Source organism: Heteronotia binoei, chromosome 5, assembly GCF_032191835.1.
Source record: "Heteronotia binoei isolate CCM8104 ecotype False Entrance Well chromosome 5, APGP_CSIRO_Hbin_v1, whole genome shotgun sequence".
Classification (NCBI taxonomy): Eukaryota; Metazoa; Chordata; class Lepidosauria; order Squamata; family Gekkonidae; genus Heteronotia; species Heteronotia binoei.
This window is the reverse complement of record NC_083227.1, coordinates 19,346,520-19,373,803: the sequence shown is the minus strand read 5'-3', so window position 1 is coordinate 19,373,803 and position 27,284 is coordinate 19,346,520. Positions and strand designations below refer to the sequence as shown.

General features: G+C 48.2%; 1 protein-coding gene across 1 annotated transcript in view; it reads right to left on the bottom strand.

Annotated features, from left to right (window-relative positions):
- Positions 1-19,443, bottom strand: part of LOC132571797 (tripartite motif-containing protein 10-like) — a 48,396-nt gene extending 28,953 nt beyond the window's left edge. The window contains exons 1-7 of the mRNA XM_060238591.1: positions 19,004-19,443; positions 14,271-14,366; positions 13,402-13,632; positions 12,671-12,693; positions 11,897-12,015; positions 4,858-5,046; positions 892-961 (exon numbers count right to left, since the gene is read on the bottom strand). Coding sequence (XP_060094574.1) covers positions 892-961; positions 4,858-5,046; positions 11,897-12,015; positions 12,671-12,693; positions 13,402-13,632; positions 14,271-14,366; positions 19,004-19,411 — 1,136 coding nt within the window. The 5' untranslated portion in view covers positions 19,412-19,443. The remainder of the gene's footprint in view (positions 1-891; positions 962-4,857; positions 5,047-11,896; positions 12,016-12,670; positions 12,694-13,401; positions 13,633-14,270; positions 14,367-19,003) is intronic.
- Positions 19,444-27,284: the final 7,841 nt, after the last annotated feature.

The window sequence follows — 27,284 nt, the reverse complement described above, 5'->3', positions numbered from 1 at the left end:
ACTGACTCCCTGGCATTTCTAGTTGAAATGAAGAGGTAGCAGCTGATGCGAAATAACTCCACCTGACTCCCTGGAGAGCCGCTGCCAGTCAGAGTGGACCTGGGCAGACCGAGAGTCTGCCCAGAATAAGGCAGTTTCATGTGTAGGTCTCCCACCCCCCAGTGCTGTTCTTCCAATCTGAACTGCAACCACACAGCTATGGTGTGCAAGCGGGGACACACACAGGTACCAAATCTCCACACTATTCTCCTCCAGCACTGCCACCACACCCTCGGCGAACAGCAGCTCTTTACACCAAGAATGATTCAAATGTGGACTTTGCTGCCAGAGGATGAAGAGATGGCCAAAGGAAGACACAACTTTGAAAGGGGATTAGATAGAGATCCTTTTCAAACTGTCTTTGCATTCCATTTTAGTAACTGGTTGCTAATAAGATTTTGTTCCTGTCATTTCAGACAGACCAGTTTTATAACTGGCTCCTAGTGGAATTTACTTACCTGCTCATGCAAGCCCACCTTTTTTGGGTCAGCAAAGTGTGTTTAATCCACTTTTGAGAGAACCTGCTTTCTTCCATTTTCAGCCCCTTCACAGCATGTCTGAATCACGGTGGTATGCTGTTTAAAATCTTCATAATTCTTCCAACAGTGCTTTTTTCCTGCCCTTTTTTGCTACACAATCTCCCTCAGACTTAAAAAAAACCCATGTTCTAAGGTAAGCATTATAGTGCTTAAACTGCTATAGCACCACTGAGGTGCACTGACTTCATTAACTATAGCACTCCATAGCACTCCTCTGGTTAAGAGTGTCTTAGAGTCTATAACACTCAGGTGTCAATCCCAGCTGAACCATGGAAACTTGCTCGGTTACCTTGGGCTTGTCACACACTGTTACCTGTGAGGGTCATTGTTGTTGTGCGGATAAAACGGAAGACAGGAGAGGATGGAAGCCACATAGGGTCCACCTTCAGGAGGAAGGCAGCAGAGACAGAATAGAACATATTGCCTCCTTTACGAAGGAGAGGTGGGAAGAACTTCCCTGAGCTGTCAGTCCATGTGGTGTAGTGGTTAGAGCATCTGCCTAGGATCTATTTGACCAAGGTTTGAATCCTCAATCTGCCATGGAAGCCTGGAGTGACCTTTGGCCAGTCACACAATCTCAGCCAGATCTAATTCACAGGATTATGACTGTGAGGATAAAATGGAGGACTGGAGACTGACGCCAGCCCCTTAGGTTCACACTGAGGACAAATGAAGGCAGCCTAGAATGAGCCAAAGTTGATACTGGACCAAAAGGAATACTTTCAGAGAAATGACTGATGCTTTCAGGAAGAAGAGAGATCCATTTTTCACAGGTCCTTCTGTAGGAAATTGTTATATGATCCTGGCTACACAAAAAAGGACAACAGCTTTTTCTGTTGCTACATCAGATATTCATGCAGGTTTTTTGGAAAGTGGCAGAACCGCTCATTCCATATTCCAAATGGCCATTGAAGAAGATGAAATTGCATCTATATGCCACCCTCCACTCAGAGTGGCTCACAATCTCCTTTAACTTCCTCCCCCACAACAGACACCCTGTGAGGTGGGTGGGGCTGAGAGGGCTCTCTCAGAAGCTGCCCTTTCAAGGACAACTCCTGAGATAGCTATGGCTGATCGAAGGCCATTCCAGTAACTGCAATTGGAGGAGTGGGAAATCAAATGCGGTGTAGTGGTTAGAGCATCTGCCTAGGATCTATGAGACCAAGGTTCAAATCCTTGATCTGCCAAGTGAAAGCCAGTTTGGTGTAGTGGTTAAGTGCGTGGACTCTTATCTGGGAGAACCGGGTTTGATTCCCCACTCCTCCACTTGCAGCTGCTGGAATGGCCTTGGGTCAGCCATAGCTCTCGCAAGAGTTGTCCTTGAAAGGGCAACTGTTATGAGAGTCCTCTCAGCCCCACCCACCTCACAGGGTGTCTGTTGTGGGGGGAGAAGATATAGGAGATTGTAAGCCGCTCTGAGTCTCTGATTCAGAGAGAAGGGCGGGGTATAAATCTGCAGTCTTCTTCTTTTCCCGGATAAAAGTTCGCACACTTAACCACTACACCAGACTGGCTCTCACACCAAACTGGCTCTAAACATTGTGAATGCAGCAATCTATGGGGTAGGTGAGTGGGACAGACCTCTGGACAATAAAAGGGATGGGCATCTTTGGGTGTCTCTCCAGCTTCTTCTCTTCCTTCCAGCTGTTGGGAAAAGGAGGGGCCCTGCATTTCCCTTTCCCTCTCTTCTTGTGGAGGAGGGACATTAGCATCTAATTTTGAACCTGGCAGCCCTGCATATCAGGAAATCCAAAGAATGAAGCCAGATACATGCAGGAGGTATTTTTCTACCAGGCCAAGGACACACTGCCCACCCACCCCACCACCCCTTTACAGAAAAATCCAAGCAGCAAAATTGCCCATGTAGACTTTTCGGAAAAGACTGAGATCTTGCAAACTTGTTGTGTTGACTTTCAGTTTGAGAATGGAGGAGAAGCCGCCAGGAGACCTCTGCAGGCAGAGCAGGGGATGCAAGGCCTGTTTCCATCACCCGCCCAGGCCACCACCAAGAGAGCAGGGTGGGTGGCAGAGGAGGTGAAGTTGCCACCCCCCCCAGCCCTGCAGGATGTCAGAGAGGAGGAATGGGAGCTGCTGCTGCCTGGCACCATTGGCCAGTAAGCCCGACAGTGGAGGTGGTGGCCCCATGAGTGGAAGGGGGAGGGAGGGAAAGGAGACCCCCTGTTTCTGCCCACCAATGAAGCAGGAGATGGCAGCACCTTAGAGTGGCTCTTCAGGGGCGAGCACAGCAAACAAAGTGGGCAGGATGGGATATTCCCCCCCACAAGTCTCAAGAGGCCCCTCCCTGCTTGTTATCACCAGATTTTCCAGGAATGTAGATTATATCAGGGGTGGCCAAACTTGCTTTATGTAAGAGCCACACAGAATGAACATCAGATGTTTGAGAGCCACAAGACAAGAAGTAAGGCAGACAGGCAGGCAGGCAAATAGATGGGGGGAGTTTAGAAAGAAAGCAACTTTAAATGCATTCCCCAAGTTGCTGGCTGGCTTGGCTTGGGTAAGTGATTTAATCACAGAAATGCCTTCTCCTAGCCAGCTAATGGAGTGGTGGGGGCTTTGAGAGCCACACAATGTGTGTGACAGAGCCATATGTGGCTCCTGAACCACAGTTTGGCCACCCCTAGATTATATATTAGTATGGCCATCTGTACTGAGAGCCAGTGCATTGCACAAGGTGGTAGGACTTGAACTGACAGGGCCTGGGTTCAAATTCCTGCTCAGATATATGATTGCCCCCCTCTGGGGGGGGGCTGAATATCTGTGGACTGGATGGCATTATGCCCTCCCCCCACCCACACACTTGGTCCCTCCCCTCCCCTCCCCTCCCCTCCCCAGACCTCCCCCTCCCCAGCTCTGCCCCCAAACTCTCTGGGGTGAAGCTCACTCGCTCTGGGCCTGACTTCCCTCTCAGGGTCACAGTGAGGATAAAGCAGGAGCTCCCAGTTCCTTGGAGAAACAAAGGAGAGCAAGATGGCTGTGTGGATGTTGAAGGGCCTATAACAGTTTGAAAAGAGGCACAAAAGCAACCGGAAGAGAAACCTTAAAGCAAACAGAGGCCAGCAGGAGCCTGGCTACGCAAATCCACCCCTGGATTCTTCTGTCCAACTGCAGAGTTGTGGATGGATCAAGTCTGTAAATGACGGCACTGTTTGGGACTTCTCTGGCAGTTATGACATGGCTTCCCACCCCCAAAAACAAACAATTAAAGCAGCAGCGTTTTCAACACAACATAACTTTATCATAAGCATAACATCTCCTCAGTCTCTGTATAATCGAAAAACAAGTGCTATCAGCGCAGCAACCTGGATAGGAACAGGACCCTCAGAAAAGGCAGGCTGAACACAGGCAAGATCTAACAGTTGGTGCCCATTAACGAAAAGAGGAAGTCCCAAACAGTAACTGAAACACGCAGGGCCTCTTCTTCCTCTGTAGCAATTCCTCTCTTGTGGTTGAGGAGAATGAAGGCTGGAGAGATGGGGGGAGGGGGGGGTCTGTTCAGAGCTCTCTTGCATCTTGTACAATGGGGAAGGCATTACAGTCAGTTTAAGAAGATACGAAGGGGGGGGGGAAGGAATGCTGGGAAATGGAGGGGGAAATGTCTCCATTTTACCCATCAGTTTTGGTGGCTGGAGACAGGAGTGGGGTTGCCAGCTTCCAGGTGGGGCCTGGAGATCTCCCACTTTTACAACTGATCTCCAGCTGGCAGAGATCAGTCCCCCTGGAGAAAATGGCTGCTTTGGAGCATGGACTTTATGGGACTGTACCATGCTGAGTCCCCTCCCCTCCCCTTCCTCCCCAAACCCTGCCCTCTCCCAGATCTACCTCCCAAAGTTTCCAGGTGCTTTCCAACACAGACCCGGCAACCCTAGACAGGAGAGGTCTTTACAGGTATGGAGAAATAATATTCCCGATGGTCCTGGTGTCAAGAAAAAGTCCTATGAAGAGATTTTGAGGTGGCCTTTTTCATACACTAGAAAGAAGGGCAGGAGGGTCTCTCCATTGAAGGAGGCTCCAGAGAACTCGTAGAGAAGGGCTGCTCGGTCAGCATCAAAAAAGGCCACTCGCCCCCCAGCATAGTTCAGGCACACTTGGATCCCCTTCAGCTCCCCACTCACAGTCAGGGGAAGGTGAGCTTTTATACAAACCCTATGCATCCCTCCCCACTTTCCCATAGCCCAGATCCCTTCCTCAGGAGTAAAAGTGAGGTATCCCTTCCTCCTCACAGACTTTCTGGCCACCCCCACAGCCCAGTTTTCCTCACTTCCCACAAGGACTTCCCAGAAATGGCAGCCTCCTGTGAATCCCTCACAGCCCAGCACAATATCATAACAGTCAAATCGCTCAGGATTGTTGGGCAGAACTTGAGCTGCTTCTCCTCGTCTCACACGTTTCTGACCCTTAGACAAAATGAGGGATGGATGGGCTGTGTCTGGATCCAGAATCACATTTGCTGTTGAAGAAAGATGAGGGAACAAGAAGTGAAACGGCATCAGCTGGGGGATTCCACCCTCTGGCCTGTTTGGTTTCCTTCTCCTGCCAGTCGTGGCCTCCTCCCACCTCTACCACCCTCCCCTTGGTTAACAGGTTCTCTTGCCTCCTCCTGCCCTTTTAAAAGGCAGAGCAGTCTTCCTGTCCACTTTAAGAGAAGGCAGACAAAGTACACAATAAGCACCCACAGGAACACAATCTATTTCCTCCTGTATCCCATCCTGAAAAGAGAACTGTGAAGGAGAGAAAAAAAAATGTCCCAGAATGTTGCAATTCCGGGAGGGGAGGGGCTTCTCTCCCAGGCCCCAGTCTGGCCCTGAAGCAGCACAACACCTGCTCCAAAAGGATCAAAAATGAAAATGGACCTCCAAGAAAATAGTCCAAAAAACTCCAGCCAAGCACACAGAGAACAGGGTGAAGAACTCAAAAGAGAGGCCCACCAGTTCAGGACAAAGCCGACACTGAAGCAAAGAAGCCCCATAGGGTCAATACAGCACACCTACTCTGGCTCAAGTGCCTTCTGAGAAAAATTCTCCCCTTGAGTAAGAAGAGATTGCCCACCCCAGGACCACCAAGAAGGAAGATGCACAGTGAGACAAATCTTTCATTCTCCAGTGGCCCAGGGTGGGGAAGTCTCCACATCTCCACATAAAAAAGCAGCATGCCCAGGGAGGGAAAGAATCTCAGATGTATGCTACAGGACCATTTTCTTCCAAAAGCAGTCTCAGCTGAGGCTGTTTTGTCAATCCTGCAATGCCTGGTGAATGAGTGGAACAATTTCCAAGTTGCAGCCCTACAGACCACCTCAAAGAAGGGAAGGACCAGATAATGCTGAGGCTGCTACCCCTCTGAGGGAGTGGGCTGTAACACCCGAAGGGAGATGCAGTCCTCTCGATTTATATGCCAGGAAAATGCAGCCTCTGACCCATCTGCTAATGCTGGATGTGGAGACCGTACGGCAGGAGTGTCAAACGTCCTGTCCATGAGCCAAATTGGCCCACTCAGGGCTTCAGTCAGACCTGCAGGGCTCTTTTTCTCCCCCTCCCCTCCTACCCTCACCCTTTTCCCAGCTCCTGCTGCTTTGTCTTTGCATCAAATTGCTTAGAGCAGGGGTGGCCAATGGTAGCTCTCCAGTTGTTTTTTGCCTACAACTCCCATCAGCCCTAGCTACCATTGGCCACCCCTGGCCTAGAGTATCACAGTGTAGAACAGAAACAAAACAAAAAACTGTGAAATAAATGAAAGAAGCTCTATACAAAAACTTAGTGACTATATTCCAAATACTTAAAGCAATATAATACGAACATTTCAAATATCAAAAATTCATCACAACTATACTTCAGTCACAAATATTTACCAACTACAATGTTCATTAATTCAAGTCCATTTCACAGCATCAATTTCCGACTTTTAAAAGTCAAGACGATTCACCCGTTCCGATGGGCTGAATGAAAGTGCTGGTGCTCCAAATGCAGATTCATGAGAAAAGTTCCTATATTTTCCACATTCTTCTTGGTTGTCCAAACTTATGGCTTCCAATATTCATAAAAGAACTCTTCAGACATAAAGACGAAGTGGGTATGTTATAAGCCTCTAACAGGAACGCGCCTTTACTTCTGTTTCCGGGAGAACCCTTCTTCAGTGAGGCATATCCCACTGTACTAAAACAGCACATATTATTAAAATAGTATATTACAATCCTGAGTACTCTTATTTCCAATCCTTTATAGTACATACAATTTCTAATGCTCACAACGTTCTTCCGACAATCACTTGCGCACAGCACCTAAGCACAGAAAAAACCTCAACCTTACCGCTATCACATTCTCCTCTATATCTCGTCAACTACATGCAGCTGCACTATTTCCTAAAGTGACCAAAACATATTAATAGAAAGAAACGAAAAAAGATGACAGACACACCTGGGCACATCTTATTCACACCATAAGTTACTTCAAGACTAAGTACACTAATTCCAGTCTACATAATTAATTATAAAATTATAAATAACCAGACAGATCCATCACGGAATTGAGACCCTCCGGCTCCAATGATTTCATTTTAAAAATCCAAATCTTAGTCTTGCTCATTCTGTCCTTGATAATGGTTTCTACCAACTTCCCCAGTATTGAAGTCAGATTGACTGGCCTGTAATTTCCTTTCCCTTTTTAAAGATGAGGGTGACATTTGCTGCCTTGCGGTCCTCAGGAATAGAGGCAGATTTCAATGAAAGATTACATATTTTTGCCAGGAGATCCAGAAGTTCACCTTTGAGTTCTTTTAGAACTCTTGGATGCATGCCATCCAGACCTGGTGACTTATTAGTTTTTAATTCGTCTATCAGTTGTAGGACCTCCTCTCTTGTCACATCAATCTGACTCAGGTCTTTCAACACCCCTTCCACAATTAGCGGTTCTGGAGCAGGTAAACATTTCTTATCTTCCACAGTGAAGATGGAGGCAAAATGCATTCAGCTTCAGGTTGAGGTTTTCTCCGTGCTTAGGTGCTGTGCGCAAGTGATTGTCGGAAGAACTTTGTATTAGAAATTGTGTGTACTATAAAGGATTGGAAATAAGAGTACTCAGGATTGTAATATAATATTTTAATAATATGTGCTGTTTTAGTACAGTGGGATATGCCTCTCTGAAGAAGGGTTCTCCTGGAAACAGAAGTAAAGGCGCGTTCCTGTTAGAGGCTTATAACATACCCATTTCGTCTTTATATCTGAAGAGTTCTTTTATGAATATTGGAAGCCATACATTTGGATGACCAAGAAGAATGTGGAATATATAGGAACTTTTCTCATGAATCTGCGTTTGGAGCACTAGCACTTTAATTCAGCCCGTTGGAACGGGTGAATCGTCTTGAGTTTTAAAAGTCGGAAGTTGATGCTGTGAAATGGACTTGAATTAATGAACATTGTAGTTGGTAGATATTTGTGACTGAAGTATAGTTGTGATGAATTTTTGATATTTGAAATGTTTGTATTATATTGCTTTAAGTATTTGGAATATAGTTACTAAGTTTTTGCATAGAGCTTCTTTCATTATTTATTTCACAGCTTTTTCTTTTGTTTCTGCCTTGTCTTTGCAGGCCAAAGAAGAAATCAAAGCTGCAAAGAAAATGCAGAGTGGATTTTCCATTCCAGTCTCTGGGCACAGGGACCTGAATGGAAAATCCACTCCACGTTTTCCTTGCAGCTTTGCACTGAAATATGTTTCAATGGAGTGGAGTTCAGTTTAACTTCCCAGAATTCCTATGGCCAGCTGAAGCTTCCTGGAGTTGTGTCCTTGCAAATAAAGGGTTGATGCTTTGAGCCAGCTTTGTCTCTGCTCAATGGATGTGAGAACTGGTGCCTAGTGAGTACTCTAACTTGGGAACCTACAGCCAAAGGGAGATGTTACATTGGAGGGCCACTGCCAATCTGAGTAGGCTCAGGGGAGGGGGAGACTCTTGCAATGCCGTGCCATTTCATGTTTCCCCAAGCTGAGAGTATTTTATATTTTTTGTTTCTGCTGTGATCCTTGTGCTTTTTCTTGATGATTTATTTTTAAAATTGCATTGCAAGATCCCACTATTCCCCCACCTTTCCATTTTAAACAAAATATTGCAGGAGTTTTAAGCATGCTTGTATTTTAAGTTAAAAATAGTGTCTTTAATTGTGTTTATCTGTGTCCTTTATAAAGTTTATATCTCTGCTATCTGCCGTTACGTTTTATGACACGCATGGCTCAGCCCCACAAAGTCCCATTTATGTCAGATCTGGCCCTCTTAACAAATGAGTTCGACACCCCTGCCTTATGGCCTAGGGAACATTCCCTAAAAGGAATAAAATATTTTGGAAACAAATAAATGCCCTCCAGAGGGGAGGGGAGGGAATGTTCACCATAGGACAGGGTCAGGGAAATAGCAGCGACAGAGGTTTGGAAAATCTGGATTCTCCCACCCACACAGCAGCCACCCACACTTCACTGCAATCCTTTCCAAAGCCCTGGTGGAAACTCGGTTTGAGTAAGCTGGGAAAACCCAGAAGGTGCCTGAATGCAGTGGAGAAGCAGGGGAAAAATCTGCTACACTTTGAACAAGGGGCAGAGCTAGAACTGAGAGAAATAGATTTGGTACTTAATTCATATTGCTTCCCACCAAATGCTGCAAAATTTAATGCCTGTTCTGGCACTGGGGTTTTTGCTGCCCCATGCTGCCACCCCACCCCCGTGCCCCATCCCCCATCCCATGGGGGTGGGTCTTTAAAAGGGGGGAGGGGGCTGCTTCTGCATGCTCCCCCCCTTCCATTTAAAGAAGACCCACCTATTGGGTATTTAAATGGTGGGGAGGAGGTTGTGGCAGCACCGGCTCTTTCCTCCACCTGAGTCCCAGGCAGGTGAAAGAGGTGGCACTGGGCTCCTACCTGGGTCTCGGGCTGCCTTCCCTTGCAGGCCACCTTTGTCCTCTGCCTGGGTCTCAGCCCTGCGAAAAGGCGGCACTGCGCTAGCTAGCGAGTGAGGAGGGGATGCCTAACAGCGACCCTGTAGGCCATGTGGCGCCCTAGGCAGCTACCTATGCGGCCTACTCCCACAAGCCGGCCATTATTATGTTCTCCCTTTCTAGCTTAACATAGCCTCCCTTTGTCCAGCAGAAAATGAATCACTTGAAAGTCTCTGTGAACCAACAGTGCCTGTGACCTTGGAGGGCTAGGCACTGGGCTCTCAGGATGGAAAGAGGCATAACAAATTGCAGACATAACAGATCAGTGTGAGAACAGGAAGATATTCACAAATCAGGACCCAAAGGTTACTGCAGGTTACATAGAAGTACTCCCCCCCCCCCCCCGCCTTTCCAGGAACATGGCAAGAGGCACTCTTGACACTCTTCTGGACTGGAGTTACCAACACTGAGATATTGGACATCTGGCATGATCTACCCTGGGCAGGGAAACCTGATGCCCCAATAGCCACCTTTGGTGGGAGAACAGCAAGACTTTTCTTATGGAGCTCAGTCACGCTCTTGCCCAGCAGCCATTCTCCCATCGTTTCAATATGGCAGCAGGTAGGTTGTAGTGTATCAGCAGCCATACACGTCCCCGCGCAGAGGCGACTGGGCGGTCCCAGGTGCCTCCAACGCGGGGCGCGGAGTCCCCCGCCAATCACCAGCTGTGGCGGGAAGTTTAACAGGTCAGGATTGGCCTGACCTGTCCAGTAGGCTGTACCGGGAACTGTACATAAGCGGGACCCGCCCCGCGTGTTCTCTCTCTTGCAACGTGCTCCTAATAAAGAATGTTGCCCTACTCGTGTCTCCTGACCGAGTACGTTACACTGGTGACGAAGGTGGGATTCTAGCCTCATCGGCTACGTAGGAGACCAAGGGCACCACCAGGCCACGACCGCCGCCGCAGCCACCATGGCCAACCAGGGCGGAACCACCGGTCTTGCAACGTGCTCCTAATAAAGAATGTTGCCCTACTCGTGTCTCCTGATCGAGTACGTTACATAGGTGAAAAGAGGCAGTTCATCTCCTCAGAGTTCACCTTTTCTTTCACCCTTACCGACATCCTCGGAGCAAGAAGGAACTGGCTGTGGCAGGAAGGGTAAGATTTTGACGAAGAGTGTTCTGTAGTGCTATCTCTGAGAACACCAAGTTGAAGAACACAAATTGTAAGGTGAAGCTTTTTAGTTTAGAAATAATTGGTTGGTGTATGAAGAAAAATGTACCTTTCTGCATGTGAAGCCCAAAATCCAGAGCGTCTGAGGAAGCAAAGGAACAGAAAGTGAGCAGCAAGCCCTTCTGCTTCTTACAAATCTGGCGACAAAAATATCAGCTAATAATACTATTTTCTTTTTGGGAGAGTAGGCGGCATAATATAGCTCAATGCTGTCGAATTGTGGAAGCTAAACTGGGTCAGTACTTGGATTGACCAAAGAAGACTCTGCAGAGGAAGGAAACAGCAAACAGCCTGTTTCTCACTTGCCTTGAACACCTCTTGGTGGGGTTGCCAGAAGTCGTTTGTGACTTGATGGCACATAGGTACATATCTTTTCTGAATTACAGCTAGAGGGTCAAGTAGAAGCTATTTCAGGGGGAGGGGCGGGGATTGTGTACAAACTTTCAACATTCTTTTCACTAGTCACTGGAGTTACTTGGGATTCATGTAATAGAAAGTATGCTAAGGACTGCAGCCCAAGGGTCCAAGCTGGCTAAATTGAGGACACTTCTAGACAGAGGTTCTGCAGTGCCATCCTCAGCAGAGTTACACCCTTCAAACTCACTGATTTCAATGGGCTTTGAAGGGTATTTCTCTAAAGACAGCACTGTCGGTCCCCTTGAGACCATTCTGTGGGCTCTACTAGGATATAGTCACACAAACACAAACACACAATCAAAGGGACCAGTTTTGATATGTCTGATTTGGTCACAGACACATTACAAAGAGAAGGGGGGGGGTGTGTCCCTGAAATTGATCCAGTGACTGTTTCATTAAAAATACATGCCGTAAAGAGCAGTTTCCCTCCCTGTCATTCTAGGTGCTTGTTTGACCATCTTCCTCACCATGTGCCCTTGCATGGTCGCAGTAATGATTAGAGATCAACAACATAATATAATTTTGAGAAGTCCATGTAATGCAATTCTGAGCTGAAGTTATGGCAGAATTCTCATCAGAAAACTTTACATGGCGAACTAAAATGGCCTTCTGAACTGATACATAAACTCGCCACGTTCCTGGGTCTGTTAATGATATAGTCAGCCTGGAACATACTAAAACACATCTGGCCCACTCTAATGTCCAGTCTGAAACTCCGGCAGTGTTTCTTCATTACCTTTGAGTTGCTTCTTGATGCTCTTCAAAAGGAGATTTAAATCTGAGAAGTCCCAGATGTGCCACTTCAGTGCAAGTGGAATAGCCACTGGACTCTCAAACGACTCCTTGTCTTCATACCTGGAGAAAATCCCATTAGGGTACCATCCATCCCATTCAGAATCTCCCTCCCTCTCCTCCGCCCCAAGTGGGTCAGAGAAGCAGAGGAAGGAACTGGCAGAAAGCCAAGGGAAACAGGCTGATGCTGAAAGCACTGGAAGGTGGGCGGGCTCTTGAAGAGGAATGCACAGCTCCTGCTTTCTTAAGAACTAGCTACACTAAACCTATTGGTCACTGTGACCAGAACTACTAAGTACTCATTACATTTATTATAATAAAGACAGGTAAATCAAAGATTACATATTACAAACAGACACACAAAAGGGAAAAGTCCTTTCTCTGAAAAAATTCCTAAATGATGGTCCAGATTCCAGTGTGGACTTCAATACCATGAAGTAAGTTGCAATTTCTTGAATCTCATGAAAGGTATCATTAGGATGCTCTGTATTCTCAGTGCTGGGGGGGGGGGCAACAGTGGGAGGGCTTCTAGTGTCCTGGCCCCACTGGTGGACCTCCTGATGGTACTTGGGTTTTTTGGCCACTGAGTGACACAGAGTGTTGGACTGGATGGGCCATTGGTCTGATCCAACATGGCTTCTCTTATGTTTTTATATTCTTCACAAGCTGCCCAGTTCAGTCCCAGGATTACGAAGGTTAATGTAAAAGATCCACTTACCTTTGCAATGTGCTTCTGACATCCTAAAGAAAGAAGGCAGAGGGTGAGAAGAAGAGAGAGAGACCTTCAGAGTAGGGTGTGTTGTGTTCCCCTTGTGGACTTTCCCCCTTTTCCCTGCAGCCTTACAACATGGTTCAGCAATGAAAGGAAAGAGAGGAGACAGGGTCTGTCTGGGCATAAGTGCCATCACATCTGCACAGACATGCTAGACAGACAGCAGTGCCCAGAACAGCTGTGTGGATGCTGTTCCTGTAACCATATGCCGTTGCCATTGTGTGTCGGTGTGCATTTTATATATAAGTGACATTTCCCACACCATACCGACCCTAGACATACTCCTTTAAAAATGGGTTGTGAAAAGTCTTGCATGTGATCCAGCTTCCTGGTTGGTGGTGTTGTGAAAGAGTTTTCCAGGAACCATGGGGTTCCTCAGACTGTTGGTTGAAACACAAACACACTTTGGCTTCCAGTGGCTGCAGTCTAACAGGGAGGGGCAGGGGCTGTGGGGGAATGTATTTCCAGGGAGTGTTGTTTTGCAGGGCCCTGGGATTGTCCAGTCTGCCCCTGTCTGGAGGTGGAAAGGGGCAGAGGGGAAAGTGGGCCTGGTGCAGAGGTGAAAACTTGCTAGCGACATAAACTGGGCTGGTTTGCTTTTGCTTTTCTGCTGAGCAGAGGGGATTTGGAGCCATCCTTCTCCCCAAGGGGACTCTGCCTGTTTCTGCCACACTCACCTGCAGGAGATCACTGGCCGGCTGCTGACATTTCTCCTCCATCTCCTGGATGAGGCTTTCCAGAGAAGAGAGCTCCTCAGAGATTCTGTTCAGATGCTGGTCCCTGTTTCTCGCCACCTCCTTCTCCACCTCTTCCATCTGGGCCAGCAAAAATTTCTCTTGTTGCTCCAGAAATGTGTGCAGTTGCCTGAACTTGGCTAGTGTCGCTTGCTTCTCTTTTTCAGTATGTTTCTGAGATGAAAAGAGAAGAAAAGCAGGCCACCATCAGGAACACAGCTGGTCTCTGCAGTGGGAAGAGACGCTTGAGGAGGCTCCTATCCCATCCTATCCCGGAGGGGTTCTTTCAGCCGCAGAGGATTCAGTCTGCAGCAGAAAACCCAGAAAGTAGAAGGGGCTTCTTGAGTCCATTTGTTCCCTCACTAAACAGCCTCCACAGGCTGACTTCCCCAGTTCCCATTGGGGGATGAGACATGATGGTTGAGGAGAAACACCACAGGGGGCAAAAGTGCTCAGAAGCCCCCTCCCCTCACTTGGTCTCCTAACCTTAACTGCAGCTTCCCTGGCTGCATTGTGGGCAAGAGAATTTTGTGGGGGGGCAGGAATGTACATACTACTGAATATCCCAAGTATGCCCCCCCTAGAATCAGCAGTGGCTGAACCCCACTTTCATTTGACCTTAATCCAGCCCTGCATTAGACCCTCCTGAGGTCTCAGTCTCCCTCCCCAAATCTCCAGGAGTTTCCGAACCTGGATCTGGCAAACCTATCCCCCCATCCCCCACTGGTGGCCAGAGGAGACCCGGCAACCGTCCTTCTAAATTGAAAGTGGGGGCAGCCTCAAGGGTTGATTTTTCTGCTATTTGGACTTACGAGCACGTCTTGGCTTTCCTTCTCCACATCTCCTTTATACGCCACAATTCTCTCTCTCTCCTTCTTCAGAATCTCCAGACGGTTGCAGAACTGATCCTGGGGGGAGGGGAGATCACAGTTGAAATGTGTTCTTTTTAAAGGTTTACTCCATGCTCTTCCCTGCTGGCCACCATGACACATTTATTTAAATTCATATATATAACCATGTTAGTTTAAAAAAAAAATCAAATTCCAGCATGCTATTCCATCAGGAGAGCCTGTGTGCAGTAACACTTAAAGTGCTGGACTAAGATCTGGGAAATCCAGGTTTGAACCCCCAGTCCTGCCGTGGAAGCTTGCTGGGTGACCTTGGACCAGTCTCATGACTCTCAGCCTACCCCTGACCTGGTTAGTCCCAGGACAGCCTGATCAGCAGGGCCGACCTGGAAGCAGGCAGTGGCAGGCAAACCACCTCCCAACCTCTCTTGCCTTGAAAAGCTTACAGGGTGTCCATAAGCCAGCTATGACCTGACAGCAAAACAAACTTCTGTCACGCCACTCGTGTTCTGAGCAGGCACTTGGGTGGGCTTCTGTTCTCCATTTTGAAACCCAAGACCTGACAATCTCAAACATTTACAAGACATTTTTGAGAGCTAGGAGTCTGCCTTTGTACTAATTTTAACTAACTAGCTAGCTAGCCAAAGCATCACACATCTTTAAACAAATGAAGTGTCCAATGTAATACCCTTTCTGATGTGACTCATCATACTGGATGTTAAGAAGCACACTATGCCCAAAGAAGCTGCCCCCGTCCTTCATAGTTTCCAAAGGACTACGTCAAACCAGATCATCTCTGCAGTAGAAACTGAAGGGAGGGGCCACAGTTTTGCAAGCCTAGTAGAACCAAAGCAATGTACAGAGTACCCAGCAGTACTAGTGCAATCAGAGTGCCCAGCAGAACCCAGTGCCGTTGTGGCAATGCCAGCTGATGTCAGGCACAGAATCCCAGTCCAAGAAGGGGGGGGATGGAACCTCAGCAGCACTAGTGCAAATGTGCCCAGCAAACCCAGTGCCATTCATAATATCAGCATAAGTTTTCCACTACATTGCTCTTAAATACATTCTGTCGCCAAACAGGATAGTGATGAAAAAGTCTTGAGGTCAAGAAGTGAAAATAAAGGGGGAGGGGAACATGGAAAAATTAGGTGAAGGGAGACAGAAAACATGAATGAGAAGTGTGTGGAAAGGGGGGGGGGTTGTTTATCTTACTGCATGTCATGGGCTCTGACAAGGGGACTGCCCAGGCAGAGCCGACAGGGTTAGCAGACCCAACGGAGCTGACAGCTGACCCCTCTCACAACTTGACTGATTCACTGCCGCTGCCTGCAGGGTTCTCAACACCTGGCTGTACAGCTGACAAGGACCAACAACAGGTAGACACACATCCCAGTTCACCACATTGCCTTGCTCGAGTATGGGAAAGGCTCCGTCAGGACTTAGTGATCTGAAGGAAAGAGGCCAAACTGCGGGCAAGATGTTCTGTCAGCCCAGAGTTTTAGCAGACGCCAGGCTGGCCCTGCTGCCTGCTAATTGGAAACAGTAGCAGCGGGCTATCTAAGCTCCTGCTTCGAGTTGCATGCTCTGTGGAAGCAACAAGTCCATCCGGTGACTTGCGACTACTCCAGCTCCCGTTCCTTGGCTCTGTTCCTGCTCTGACTTCCCAGTTTCCTGACTCCTGGATTGTACGATCCTGCTTTCAGACTGCAATTCGGACTCAGTATTGGTTCCTTCAACGCTCCTCTGGCTCTGACTTGGACTGGACTCCGACTTCCCCCTTGCCTGCACTCCAGCGTGTGACACTGCAATACTAGAACTACTGCTTTGCAAGATCTGGCTGAGCTGGGTGCAAGGAAAGGAAGAGATAAAAACTAGACTATTGGAGAAAATGAGCTGCAGGCTGGCTACACATGGGCTTCCACAGAGACCAATGGATCAAGAGGCCTCTCCTGTAAATACAGTGCCCTCATATTCTCACACACATGAGGCCAGACAGGCTGGCCATTTGTGGAAGGGAAAGTACTCTCTAGATTAAGTTTCTTTCTCTTCTTTTGACTGAAACCTGAATGTGAATCTACTTGAATAAATGTAAGTTTACTTTTTTTACCATATACTTCTTGGGAGATGTATTTACTGCACTCTGCATCCCGTTCTATGTCTGGGCAAACTCTGCTACATTAACCAAATATTGCCATAATGAGTACCCCTAATATCTAGCTGTTGCCTTTTCCCTCGCTCCACCCATTTTTATTCATCCTTTGACTATTATTGCCTCTCTCTGCCTTTCCTCCTCTAAAACTTCATGTTGGGCCAAACAAATCTTTGAGTCTTGATGTTGCTATATCCTGTTGCTCCGCAAAGACTGGCACAGAAGAGAGTACCCTACTTAGCAGAGTAAATAAATCTTTATAACTTGTAGTAATAAAACCATCTTGATTAAACAGAAAAACTGGGTTTGTCTTAATTTTGTTCTCAGTATGGCCCAAACACTCATCATAAAAAGGAGAAAAACCACAATTGGTGTAACGTACTGGGACAGGAGACGTTGGTAGGGCAACATGCTTTAATGGAGACACGTTACAAGAGAGAGAGCACGCGGGCCGGGTCCCGCTTATATACATTCCCGGAACTTCTTCCCCGACAGGCCAGCCCAATCCTGGCCTGTTGAACTTCCCACCGCTGCTGGTGATTGGCGGGCTCAGCGCTTCCCGCGGAGTCGCCTGGGTGTCCCCAGTCGCCTCCGCTGTCCGGCTACGCGGACTAACGCTATTGCGTCATAACAAAATGGTTGCCGCATTGCGTTATAACGAAATGGTTGCCGCCTTATGCTATCGCAATACGCTACACTCCTCCCCCCATAGTTAATGTACATAGTCCTGGAGGTAGGCAGGAGGCCGACACTCCCGTGTTGACCTCCTTGGTGCTGCTTGAGGTATGGGGACGGCTTCTGCGGTCGGGGCATCTCCGGGGGGTGATGTGTCGGCTTGCTGCAGGTCTGGCTCTGTTGATCGCCCGGCCTCCGCTGGTGTGGGCAGGTGCGGTGCTGGCTCGGCGGCCTCAGGTAGATCCCTCGCTGGCTCCCCCCCGGGCATTGCTTCTCCCGCTTCGGTGGGCCCTTCCGGTAAAGTGCGGCGGCGCATTTGGTCGATGTGCCGCCGTAGGACTTGGCCCCCCTCTGTGGACACCTCATAGTGGCGGGACCCTATTACCCGCAGCACTCGTCCTGCTAGCCACCCCGGTCCCCCGGCGTAGTTACGGGCGAACACTGGGTCCCCCACGAAGAAACCCCTGGCTGTGTCCCTGGTTTCCGGGGACCCCCTGATGTCAGAGGCTCGGTCGGGGTGTAACCTGTCGAGCCTCGTAATGAGTTTGCGCCCCATGAGGAGCTTCGCCGGGCTCACTCCCGTGACCGGGTTGGGGGTTACCCTGTTGTCAAACAAAAAGGCGGCCAGCCTGTGGTCCCAGTTGCCCTGTACTATCCGGCCCAGGACTTCCTTGGTAGTTCAGACCATGCGCTCTGCCTGTCCGTTGGTGGCCGGGTGAAACGGGGCTGACCTTATGTGTCTGATCAGGTACCTCTGCAGGAACGCCTGAAATTCCCCGGAGGTGAAAGCCGCCCCATTGTCAGAGACAATAGTGTCTGGAATCCCGTGGGTGCTAAGTGCCCTGCGCAGTGCGGCTGCTGATGAAGTGGACGCTACTGGAATGACCTCCAGCCATTTTGTGTAGGCGTCCACCATAATCAGGAAGATCTGTCCCTGGAAGGGCCCCGCGAAGTCTAGGTGGAGCCTGAACCAGGGTTTCCTAGTGGTTTCCCATCGTGTAACCGGGGCACTGGGTGGCTCTGGCCGCGACTCCTGGCACATGCTGCACCTCCGAACCCAGTTCTCGATCTCTTCATCCATCCCCGGCCACCAGACGAAGCTCCTGGCTAAAGCCTTCATTCGGACTATGCCGGGGTGGGTCTCGTGAAGCGACTCTAGAACTCGCTTCTGCAGTGTGGGGGAAACCACCACCCTGCTTCCCCACAAGATGCATCCTTTGTGAGCTGCTAGCTCCTCTCTCCTCGTTTTGTAGGGTCTAAACTCTTCCCCCATGTTCCCTTCTGGCCACCCCCTCACCACCCAGTCGAGAACCCTTGCCAGTGTTTGTTCTTCCCAGTGGCCTTCGCAACCTCCGCGGCGTGGAGGGGCGGCTCCGGGAGGGACTCGACCAACATGACCAGGTGTGCTGGGGCTGGGTCAGGTTCTGTGTCGGGCAGTGGCAAACGGCTGAGCGCGTCAGCGTGGCCCATAGCCTTGCCGGCTCGGTGGACTAGTGTGTACATGTAAGAGTTGAGGAATTGATTCCACCTCAACACGAGCTGTGAAAGTATTTGGGGGGTTTGGCGGTCAGGGGCCAGCAGACCTAAGAGCGGCTTGTGGTCAGTGGCTATTGTGAACCTCCGCCCATACAGATAATCATGAAACTTGTGGACCCCCGCCACGATTGCCAAGGCCTCCTTATCTATTTCGTTATAACGAAATGGTTGCCGCCTTATGCTATCGCAATACGCTACAATTGGTATCTTCAATCTCCTTACAGTCGGAAGCACCAGCCCTGGAGGGAGAGCTCCTCTTCCGCTATGCTGGGAGGAAAGCACATCTTCTCTAGAGAATGATGGAATTCCACCAGCAAGGATCCAGATGAGTTCCTACCTTGTATTTCTTAGCAGCCACTTCCAGGGAAATTATTGTGTGTCCTTGGTGTTCTGGGGATCGCTTACAGACAAAACACACCAATTTTTCCTCCTTTTTGCAGAAGAAGTGGAGTTTTTCCTGGTGTCTCAAGCAAAGACCTTTTCTTGAACTTCGTGGCACCAGTTTAATTTTTTCAACTAGGTTTGCCAGCTGCCAGTTTCGGCGGAAAGCCCCTTTCTCGAACTTGAATTTGCAGACAGGACACTCCAAGTCTCCCAGAGTCTCCCATTTCTCACAGTAGTCAGTGATGCAGGCCTGGCAGAAGCTGTGCCCACAGTCCAGGACCACGGGGTCCGTCAGGCACTCCAGGCAGATGGGGCAGTTGGCCTCCTGCTCTATCTCTATGGATGGTGGAGCTGAGGCCATGAGGGCTGGATTCTCAGTGGCTTGGGTGACAGGAAAGGCAGCAGCTTGTCAGATCTGTAAAAGGGCAGCATAAGAACAAGAACATAAGAGAAGCCATGTTGGATCAGGTCAATGGCACCTCCAGCAGAAGGTCCCAGGTTCAATCCCTGGCATCTCCAAAAAAGGGTCCAGGCAAATAGGTGTGAAAATCCTCAGCTTAAGACCCTGGAGAGCCGCTGCCAGTCTGAGAAGACAATACTGACTTTGATGGACCAAAGGTCTGATTCAGTATAAGGCAGCTTCATATGTTCATATGTATGTTCACTCTGTGTCACACAGTGGCAAAACAAACAATCCCAGCTGCCATCAGGAGATCCATCAGTGGGGCCAGGACACTAGAAACCCTCCCAACTCCACTGATGGACCTCTGCTCCACATGTTTATCCAATCCCCTCTTGAAGCTGGCTATGCTTGTAGCTGGCACCACCTCCTGTGGCAGTGAATTCAATGTGTTAATCACCCTTATAAGAACATAAGAGAACAGGAATTACCTAGAAAGAAGGCTTTGCATTTTAGTCTATTGCCATGTTGGGTTTGTTTTGAAATAGGTTTTATTGTTACTGCTGACACTATGTAAGTTGTCCACTGCCTAAAGAGTCTGAAAGTTGAGACCAGTGTTCCCTCTAAGCTGAGTGAGTGTGAGCTAGCTCACAGTTTTTCAGACCTCCGGCTCACACATTTTTCTCTTAGCTCAGAAAAAATGGCCCCAGAGCAAACCAATTTATGCAATAGATAAATCATTTGCTTACAACTTTAACATCAGTAGCTTACAGAGTTGAATATTTGCTCACAAGACTCCACAGCTGGTTGCATAAAAAGGTAAAGGTAGTCCCCTGGGTAAACACCAGTCGTATTTGACTCTGGGGTGACATTGTATCACAACCTTTTCATAGCAAACTTTTTTAATGGTTTAGCTTGCAATTGCCTTCCCCAGTCATCTACACTCCGTCCCCCACCCCCCCCACCCCAGCAAGCTGGGAACTCATTTGACTGACCTCGGAAGGATGGAAGGCTGAGTCAACCTTGAGTAGGCTACCTGAACCAGCTTCCGCCAGGATCAAACTCAGGGCATGAGCAGAACTTAGGACTTCAGTAGTGCAGCTTTACCACTCTGCACTATGGGACTGTTTTCCTGGTGGCAAACACATCTTTAAACAAATGCAGGGTCCATGTAATATCCTTCCTGATGTGACTCAGACTTCCTGGAACTTTATTCCCCGGGAGAGCCACCTGGCCACATTTCAGCTCATTTTTGCTGGCAGGTAAAGAACTTGCGGTGCCAAAGAGGTTTCCTACAACCAGAAACTGCTGGCTGCCAGGAGCCTTTTCAGAAGAAGGGTAGACGTTGCTGTGGATTTTAGCTCTATCAAGATTTTAGTCTGTTTTTATTTATCACACAACGTTCTTTTAATTTAGCGACTTAGGGTTTTTTTAAAAAAAATTAACACCTAAACTGTTCATTAAAAAAAATAAATAAATAAACTGTTCATTAATGAAAAAAGAACATGCATCTTACAATATATACAAAACCCTCCATGAAACCTAGCAGAAAACTCTCACAAAATCTATCTCTCTACAAAAAATAAAATCTTAATGGCAGTTCAACACTTCTTCCCTTGATTCCTTTGTAGGAAACAACCCATGCCAGCATCTTATTAAAGGAAACCACCATTGAATAAACCATTTCTGTGCCTCTGTCTTCTTTACATATTCTTCTTAAAGCATTCCTGTCTTGGGTATTAGCATAATAAACCAAATTTTGCATAACTAAAACTCAAACTTTGGCAGATTGCTGCTTCCAATTTTTACCAAGGAGCATTCTGGCTGCCAGTGTGGAGTAGTGGTTATAAGTAGCAGACTCCAATCTGGAGTACCGGGTCCCCACTACTCCTCCTCATAAAGCTTGCTGGGTGACCTTGGGCTACTCACAGTTCTCTCAGCCCCTCCCATCTCACAATATGTGCCTGTTCTGGGGAAACTAAGGGAAAAGTGATTGTAAGCAGCTTTGAGGCCCCTTAGGGTAAAGGAAAGTGGGGTATAAAAACAGACTCTTCTTGTTCATCTTTACAAGTAACTGCCACAGGGCGTACTACTGGTTTTTTAGGCAACACAGTGTGGCTAGTCTAACGAAACATTAGAAATGGCAATGGTTCTGCATACATTCCATTCTGAATATTTTTTCAACACTTTCTAGCAATGTGACAGTCCCACCACATATAGGAAATTGCCCATTCTCACATCTCAGGCACATACCTGGGTTGACACAAGTTTTGTTAATTCATTAGGATGCTATCCTCCAAGTGGGATCTGGGCTGCCTTGGAATGACAGCTCACCTCCAGCTACAGAGATCAGTTCCCATGGAGAAAATGAGGTTCCTGTCCTCCCCAGGCTCCACCCCCAAATCTCTGGGAATTTCTTAACCTTGAGCTTGCATCCCCACCCCCACCCCTGCCAGTGACCTGGGAGAACCTGGCAATGCAATCTGAGGCATACTTGTGATGAAGCAGCAGGAGCATCTTATAGGACATTTATGGAAGCCTACAAGATGGTGGTGAAGGCTGCAAAGAAAGAGCCACACAATATGTGTGAAAGAGCCACATGTGGCTCCTGAGCCACAGTTTGGCCACCTCCGCACTAGACCAAGTGGGTACAGTGAATGAGACAGAGCTTTGGATAGTAAAATCTTCACAAGTCCCCTGTTCATAACCCCTCCTAGGCTGTACTCCCTCCTCTTACTCAATCCTCTCTTGACCTCCACTGCCAGCTCCCCATCCTCTGACTTCGTTTGCCTTTTAGACATTCTTCAGCCCTCAAGGCACCATTTCTTAGCTGAATGTCTATCCCCAACTCAGAGACAAGATCAATGGCATTCACTGGTAGAGGCCTCCAACCACAGCCGTTGTGAGTAGAAGCTGAATCTCCTCCTTCTCTCTCCACCCACCACCAGCATGGCTTCTCCTCCATTATGCAAGAATTACCTGCTGGTTGTCTCACCTCAGAATCACTGGATGGGCACAACGGTCTCCCCCTTGCTTGGGAGCTCTCAGTCTTCATATGTCCATGGAGAGTCAATGATCTGAGGTTCCCTTGGCAGCAGGCACCCCACACTCCCGTGGTGGTTGTTGCCGCCCTTCACTTCTTCAGGGAGCAAGAGCTAGAAAATGCACTTTGATTTCTAACACTGCAATAAACACACCAGCAGTCAAACAAAGCAGAAATAATATTCTATTTCAGATACAACATCTATTAGGACAAATTTATGATTCCAAAGTCCATATGAATTCTAAAGTCCAAACCATGCTTGCATTTCATCTCCTTCTGACTCCACATTTTCTTCTTTTGAACATGTCGGGTATGTGCAGGCCGCCCAAACAGCCCTGATGTGCATTTAGATCTCAGCAGGTTTAAAAGAACCTTGGATATAGTAAAATGGATAGTAAAGCATTCACTAGAACCTGATTATGGGATGGAGGAAAACTCCACCCCCTAGACAGCTCATTCTGAAGAATATGGTTGAAATACAGCAACTCGTGGGTAAATTGCCCCAGTGAGATCACAAAGGTTTTTGCTTGCAAACTGTGTTTCTTTTGGCTTCTTTGTGAGAGTATATGTGTGTGTTCATTCTCATTTAGTGGAAGTGCAGCTGCTGGCATCACTGGTGCTAGGCTGCTGGAGTGAGGCCAGCACCCCAGGCATTGTGCCCCCTGCCTCCCTCTTCTCCACCCTCATCCGCAGAAGGCACCAGTACAGCCGGCAGCGGCACACCTTCTGCCCCTCAGAGCACCCGCCACCTGGCTGCTGTCACTCCACCTCCCATGCCTGTGCTTCTGGCATGTGGAGCGACAGCAGCTGGGCATTGGCACACACTCTGAGGCACAGGAGCCACACTGCGGCCGGCATCGCTTGCATATTTCCCTCACTGGGGTGGGGAGGGCTGAAACTGGTGCCCACAGGCTGCGCTCCAGACAGCTGCCTAGGGCTGCATCATGGATGCACTGGCCCTGGCTGCTGGGGAAATGCATATTTAGATCCAAGGGAACTGCAGTGCTGTATTTTTATTCATTTGGGGGACTGGGAAAATCTCCTGGTCCTGCCCCCAAAGTCTCCCAGCTCAACACCCAAATTCCCCAAATATTATCTGAGTTGGACCTGGCAACCCTGCCTCTCCTAAATTTTAACAATTGATAGGGCATCTATAGAGAAAGGACAGAGGATTTGCATTTTACCAATTTTGTTTAGATCTCTTCCTCAGTCTGGTGCTGTGCTAAAAGTATGTCACGCAATGTTTTCTTTTAAATACTTTATAACTTTTGATGCTGCGAGTGGTTACCTGTACCACAAAGATCTCCACGGTCTCAGACACAGTATTTTAAATGGAGCACTGTGGAGAGCCAGGAAGCTGGCAGGTGGCTATTCCTCCAGGGGTGTACAAGACAGTAAACGGTCCCTGTGGTGACCAGGCAGCGGGAAACACAGAGGCAGGGCCTCGGAACTTGGAAGGGAAGCTGGGATGCTCCCAGTGGGGAACTTCTACAATGGTCAGGTAGTGCAGGAGTTACTGGGGGGCGGGGGGGGGGGGGAGAGAGGCCTTTCTGGTTGTTGAGAAAAACCTAAGCAGGCCTGTTCTGACAAAGATACAATTAAAAATCAGATAAAATATGCACTTTTATCGTCAGTTTTTAAATATATTTCACACTTTCTTTTAGGAAAAATCCCAATATAAAATTGAAATCTTCATAACAAGGCATTTGGACCCTGCGGTCCTCGCCAACCACCCCTGTCTCAGATCTTTCATTTCTGCGTAAGGTACTGGAGAGAACAGCAGCTGAGCAGCTCCAGGTCTTCTTGGATGACGCCTGCCCCAGATCCATTCCAGTCTGGCTTCTGCCCTGGCCGTGGGGTAGAGACTGTACTGGTTGCCCTCACAAATGACCCCCAGAGGCACTTGGATCGAGGCAGGTCAATGCTGTTGTTACTCTTTTTTACTATACTTCTGTTGATACAGCCCAAAATTGCATTTGCCTTTTTAGTCACCGCATCAGACTGTTGACTCATGTTCAGCATATGATCCACTAAGACCCCTAGATCCTTTTCGCACATACTACTGCTAAGACAAGTCTGCCCCATCCTATAACCATGCATTGGATTTTTCCTACCTAAATGCAGAGCTTTACATTTATCACCGTTAAAATTCATTTTATTGATTTTAGCCCAGTTTTCCAACCTGTCAAGATCATCCTGTATCCTGTTTCTGTCTTCTTCTGTGTTTACAACCCCTCCCAATTTAGTATCATCTGCAAATTTAATAAGCGTTCCCTCTATTCCTTCATCCAAATCATTGATGAAGATGTTGAACAGAACAGGTCCCAGGACAGGCATGCGTGGATCCATGTTGTAAAGAGTTGAGCTGTGGTTCTGTGTACGTCAGGAGATGATATCCAGGAAGTCACCCCTGTACTTATTCCCAAGCCAGGCACCCCTGGAATGTGATATTGCAATGTAACCCTAGAATATTAATTGGATACAGCAATGCCCATTTGAATTGGAATGGTCTTTCTTGCACATAAGGGAGACAAATCCAGTTCCTTCTTGACCCAAAGCAGGTCTGTAATGTGGTTCTGGTCCACAAGCCAGACAAACATGATGCCAGCTGAAAGGTTGAGAAGTGTCCATCTTTCTGCTCCTGGGAATGAAGAGATCCGGGCACAGAGAGGTGGTGTGGGCAGTGCCATAAAAATTCCTTCACTCTTTTGGCAACCTTTAAAAGTCCTGTTATAAGGAAATAAGCATAAGGAAATAAGGATGACCCAGGAAACCTCCAACACAAATAAATGGTTTGTCTGTTATTCCTCAGAGCCAGACAGCAGAAACACGAAGGTTAGAGGCTAAGCACTCCTCTTGTTGTGAATGTGTGGTATAACCTGTAAACTGATCCCACATTTCTGACTCTTAACAAAGTTTCTATTTTTCTTTAATTAATTGCTAAGGCCATCAAAGTAAACCAGTCCCCTGACCACTTGATGGATGCCCATCCATGGTTGACACTAAGAGAGAAATCTATCACTTTTGGGGAGCTTCAAAGGAACCAGTTTTGGGAAAACAAGGCCATAAAGTCATTTGGCCAGTGTAATTAAAATGCCTATGTTGGGGTATGGATCTATGATACGAATGGTCTCTGATTGGATATTACACATATGACACCCCAATTTTCCATTGGTGTGATGCTCTGCCCCCTCATTGGGTAGGTTAATTGAGTGATGTGACGTAATTTACCCTAGAAAACAGACAACCCGACCTGTCAGGCTTAGCGTAGGAGCAGGGGGTCCTGAGAGCAGAAGAAAAAAGGAAGGAAAAAGGGAATCCCTTCATCCTCTCCTTCCTCCACCCCCTTCCTACCCTCACCCCCCCCCCCGCTTCCTCTCAAGAGAAATCTCCCTCCAGAGGTCTTGCATTTCCTCTGACTGAGTCTACCCTGCAAAGATATAGGTATTGTATCACCTTCCCCCATCCATACTGATTCAGCTAACCTCTTTGTAATTCCTCTTGTATGCTTGAAATTGTTTGATTGAGATGTAACTATCTGAAACCCTCTCTCGGCTTGGCTTCGCGAACGAAGATTTAAGAAGGGTGCAATAGTCCACGTTTGCTGCAGGCTCGCTGGTGGCTGACAAGACCAATGTGGGACAGGCAGGTCCGGCCACAGCGGCTGCAGGGAAAAGTCTGATTTAGGGTTGGTCCTGTAGCAGTGCGATTCTTCCTCAATCTCCTTTTGTCCTCAAGACCAGCTATGCGTGCGTTCTCAAAGGAAGAGACAGCCTGGTGGATGGTGTGCCTCCATGCTTTGCGATCTGAGGCTAGGTCAGACCACTGGTGATGGTTGATGTGACAGGTGCTAAGGGATTTCTTCAAGGAGTCCTTGTACCTCTTCTTTGGTGCCCCTCTATTTCGATGGCCGGTGGAGAGTTCGCCATACAGGGCAATCTTGGGAAGGCGGTGGTTTTCCATCCTAGAAATATGCCCTGCCCAGCGCAGCTGCGTCTTCAACAGCAGTGCCTCGATGCTGGTAACCTCTGCCCGCTTGAGGACTTCAGTGTTGGTCACAAAGTCACTCCAGTGGATGTTGAGGATGGTGCGAAGGCAGCGCTGATGAAAGCGCTCAAGGAGTCGCAGGTGATGACGGTATAAAACCCACGATTCGGAGCCATAGATGAGGGTTGTCATCACAACCGCTTTGTAAACATTGATCTTTGTGCCTTTTTTCAGATGCTTGTTGCTCCACACTCTTTTGTGCAGTCGACCAAATGCACGGTTTGCCTTTGCCAGCCTGTTGTCAATCTCCTTGTCGATCTTGGCATCTGAGGAGATGATGCACCCCAGGTAGCTGAACTGCTGGACTGTCTTCAGAACTGATTCACCCACAGTGATGCAGGGAGGGTGATAATCTTCCTGGGGTGCAGGCTGGTGGAGAACTTCTGTCTTCTTCAGACTAACTTCTAGGCCGAATAGCTTGGCAGCCTCTGCAAAGCAGGACGTCATATGCTGCAGAGCTGATACCGAGTGGGAGATGAGTGCAGCATCATCAGCAAACAGTAGCTCTCGGATGAGTTTTTCCATTGTCTTGGAGTGTGCCTTTAGTCGCCTCAGGTTGAACAGGCTGCCATCGGTGCGATAGCGGATGTAGACACCATTGTCCTCATCTAGATCTACTGCGGCTCTTTGAAGCATCATGCTAAAGAAGATCGTAAAGAGAGTTGGCGCGAGAACGCAGCCTTGCTTTACACCTGTGCCTATTGGGAAGGGCTCCGAGAGGTCGTTGCAGTGTCTGACTTGGCC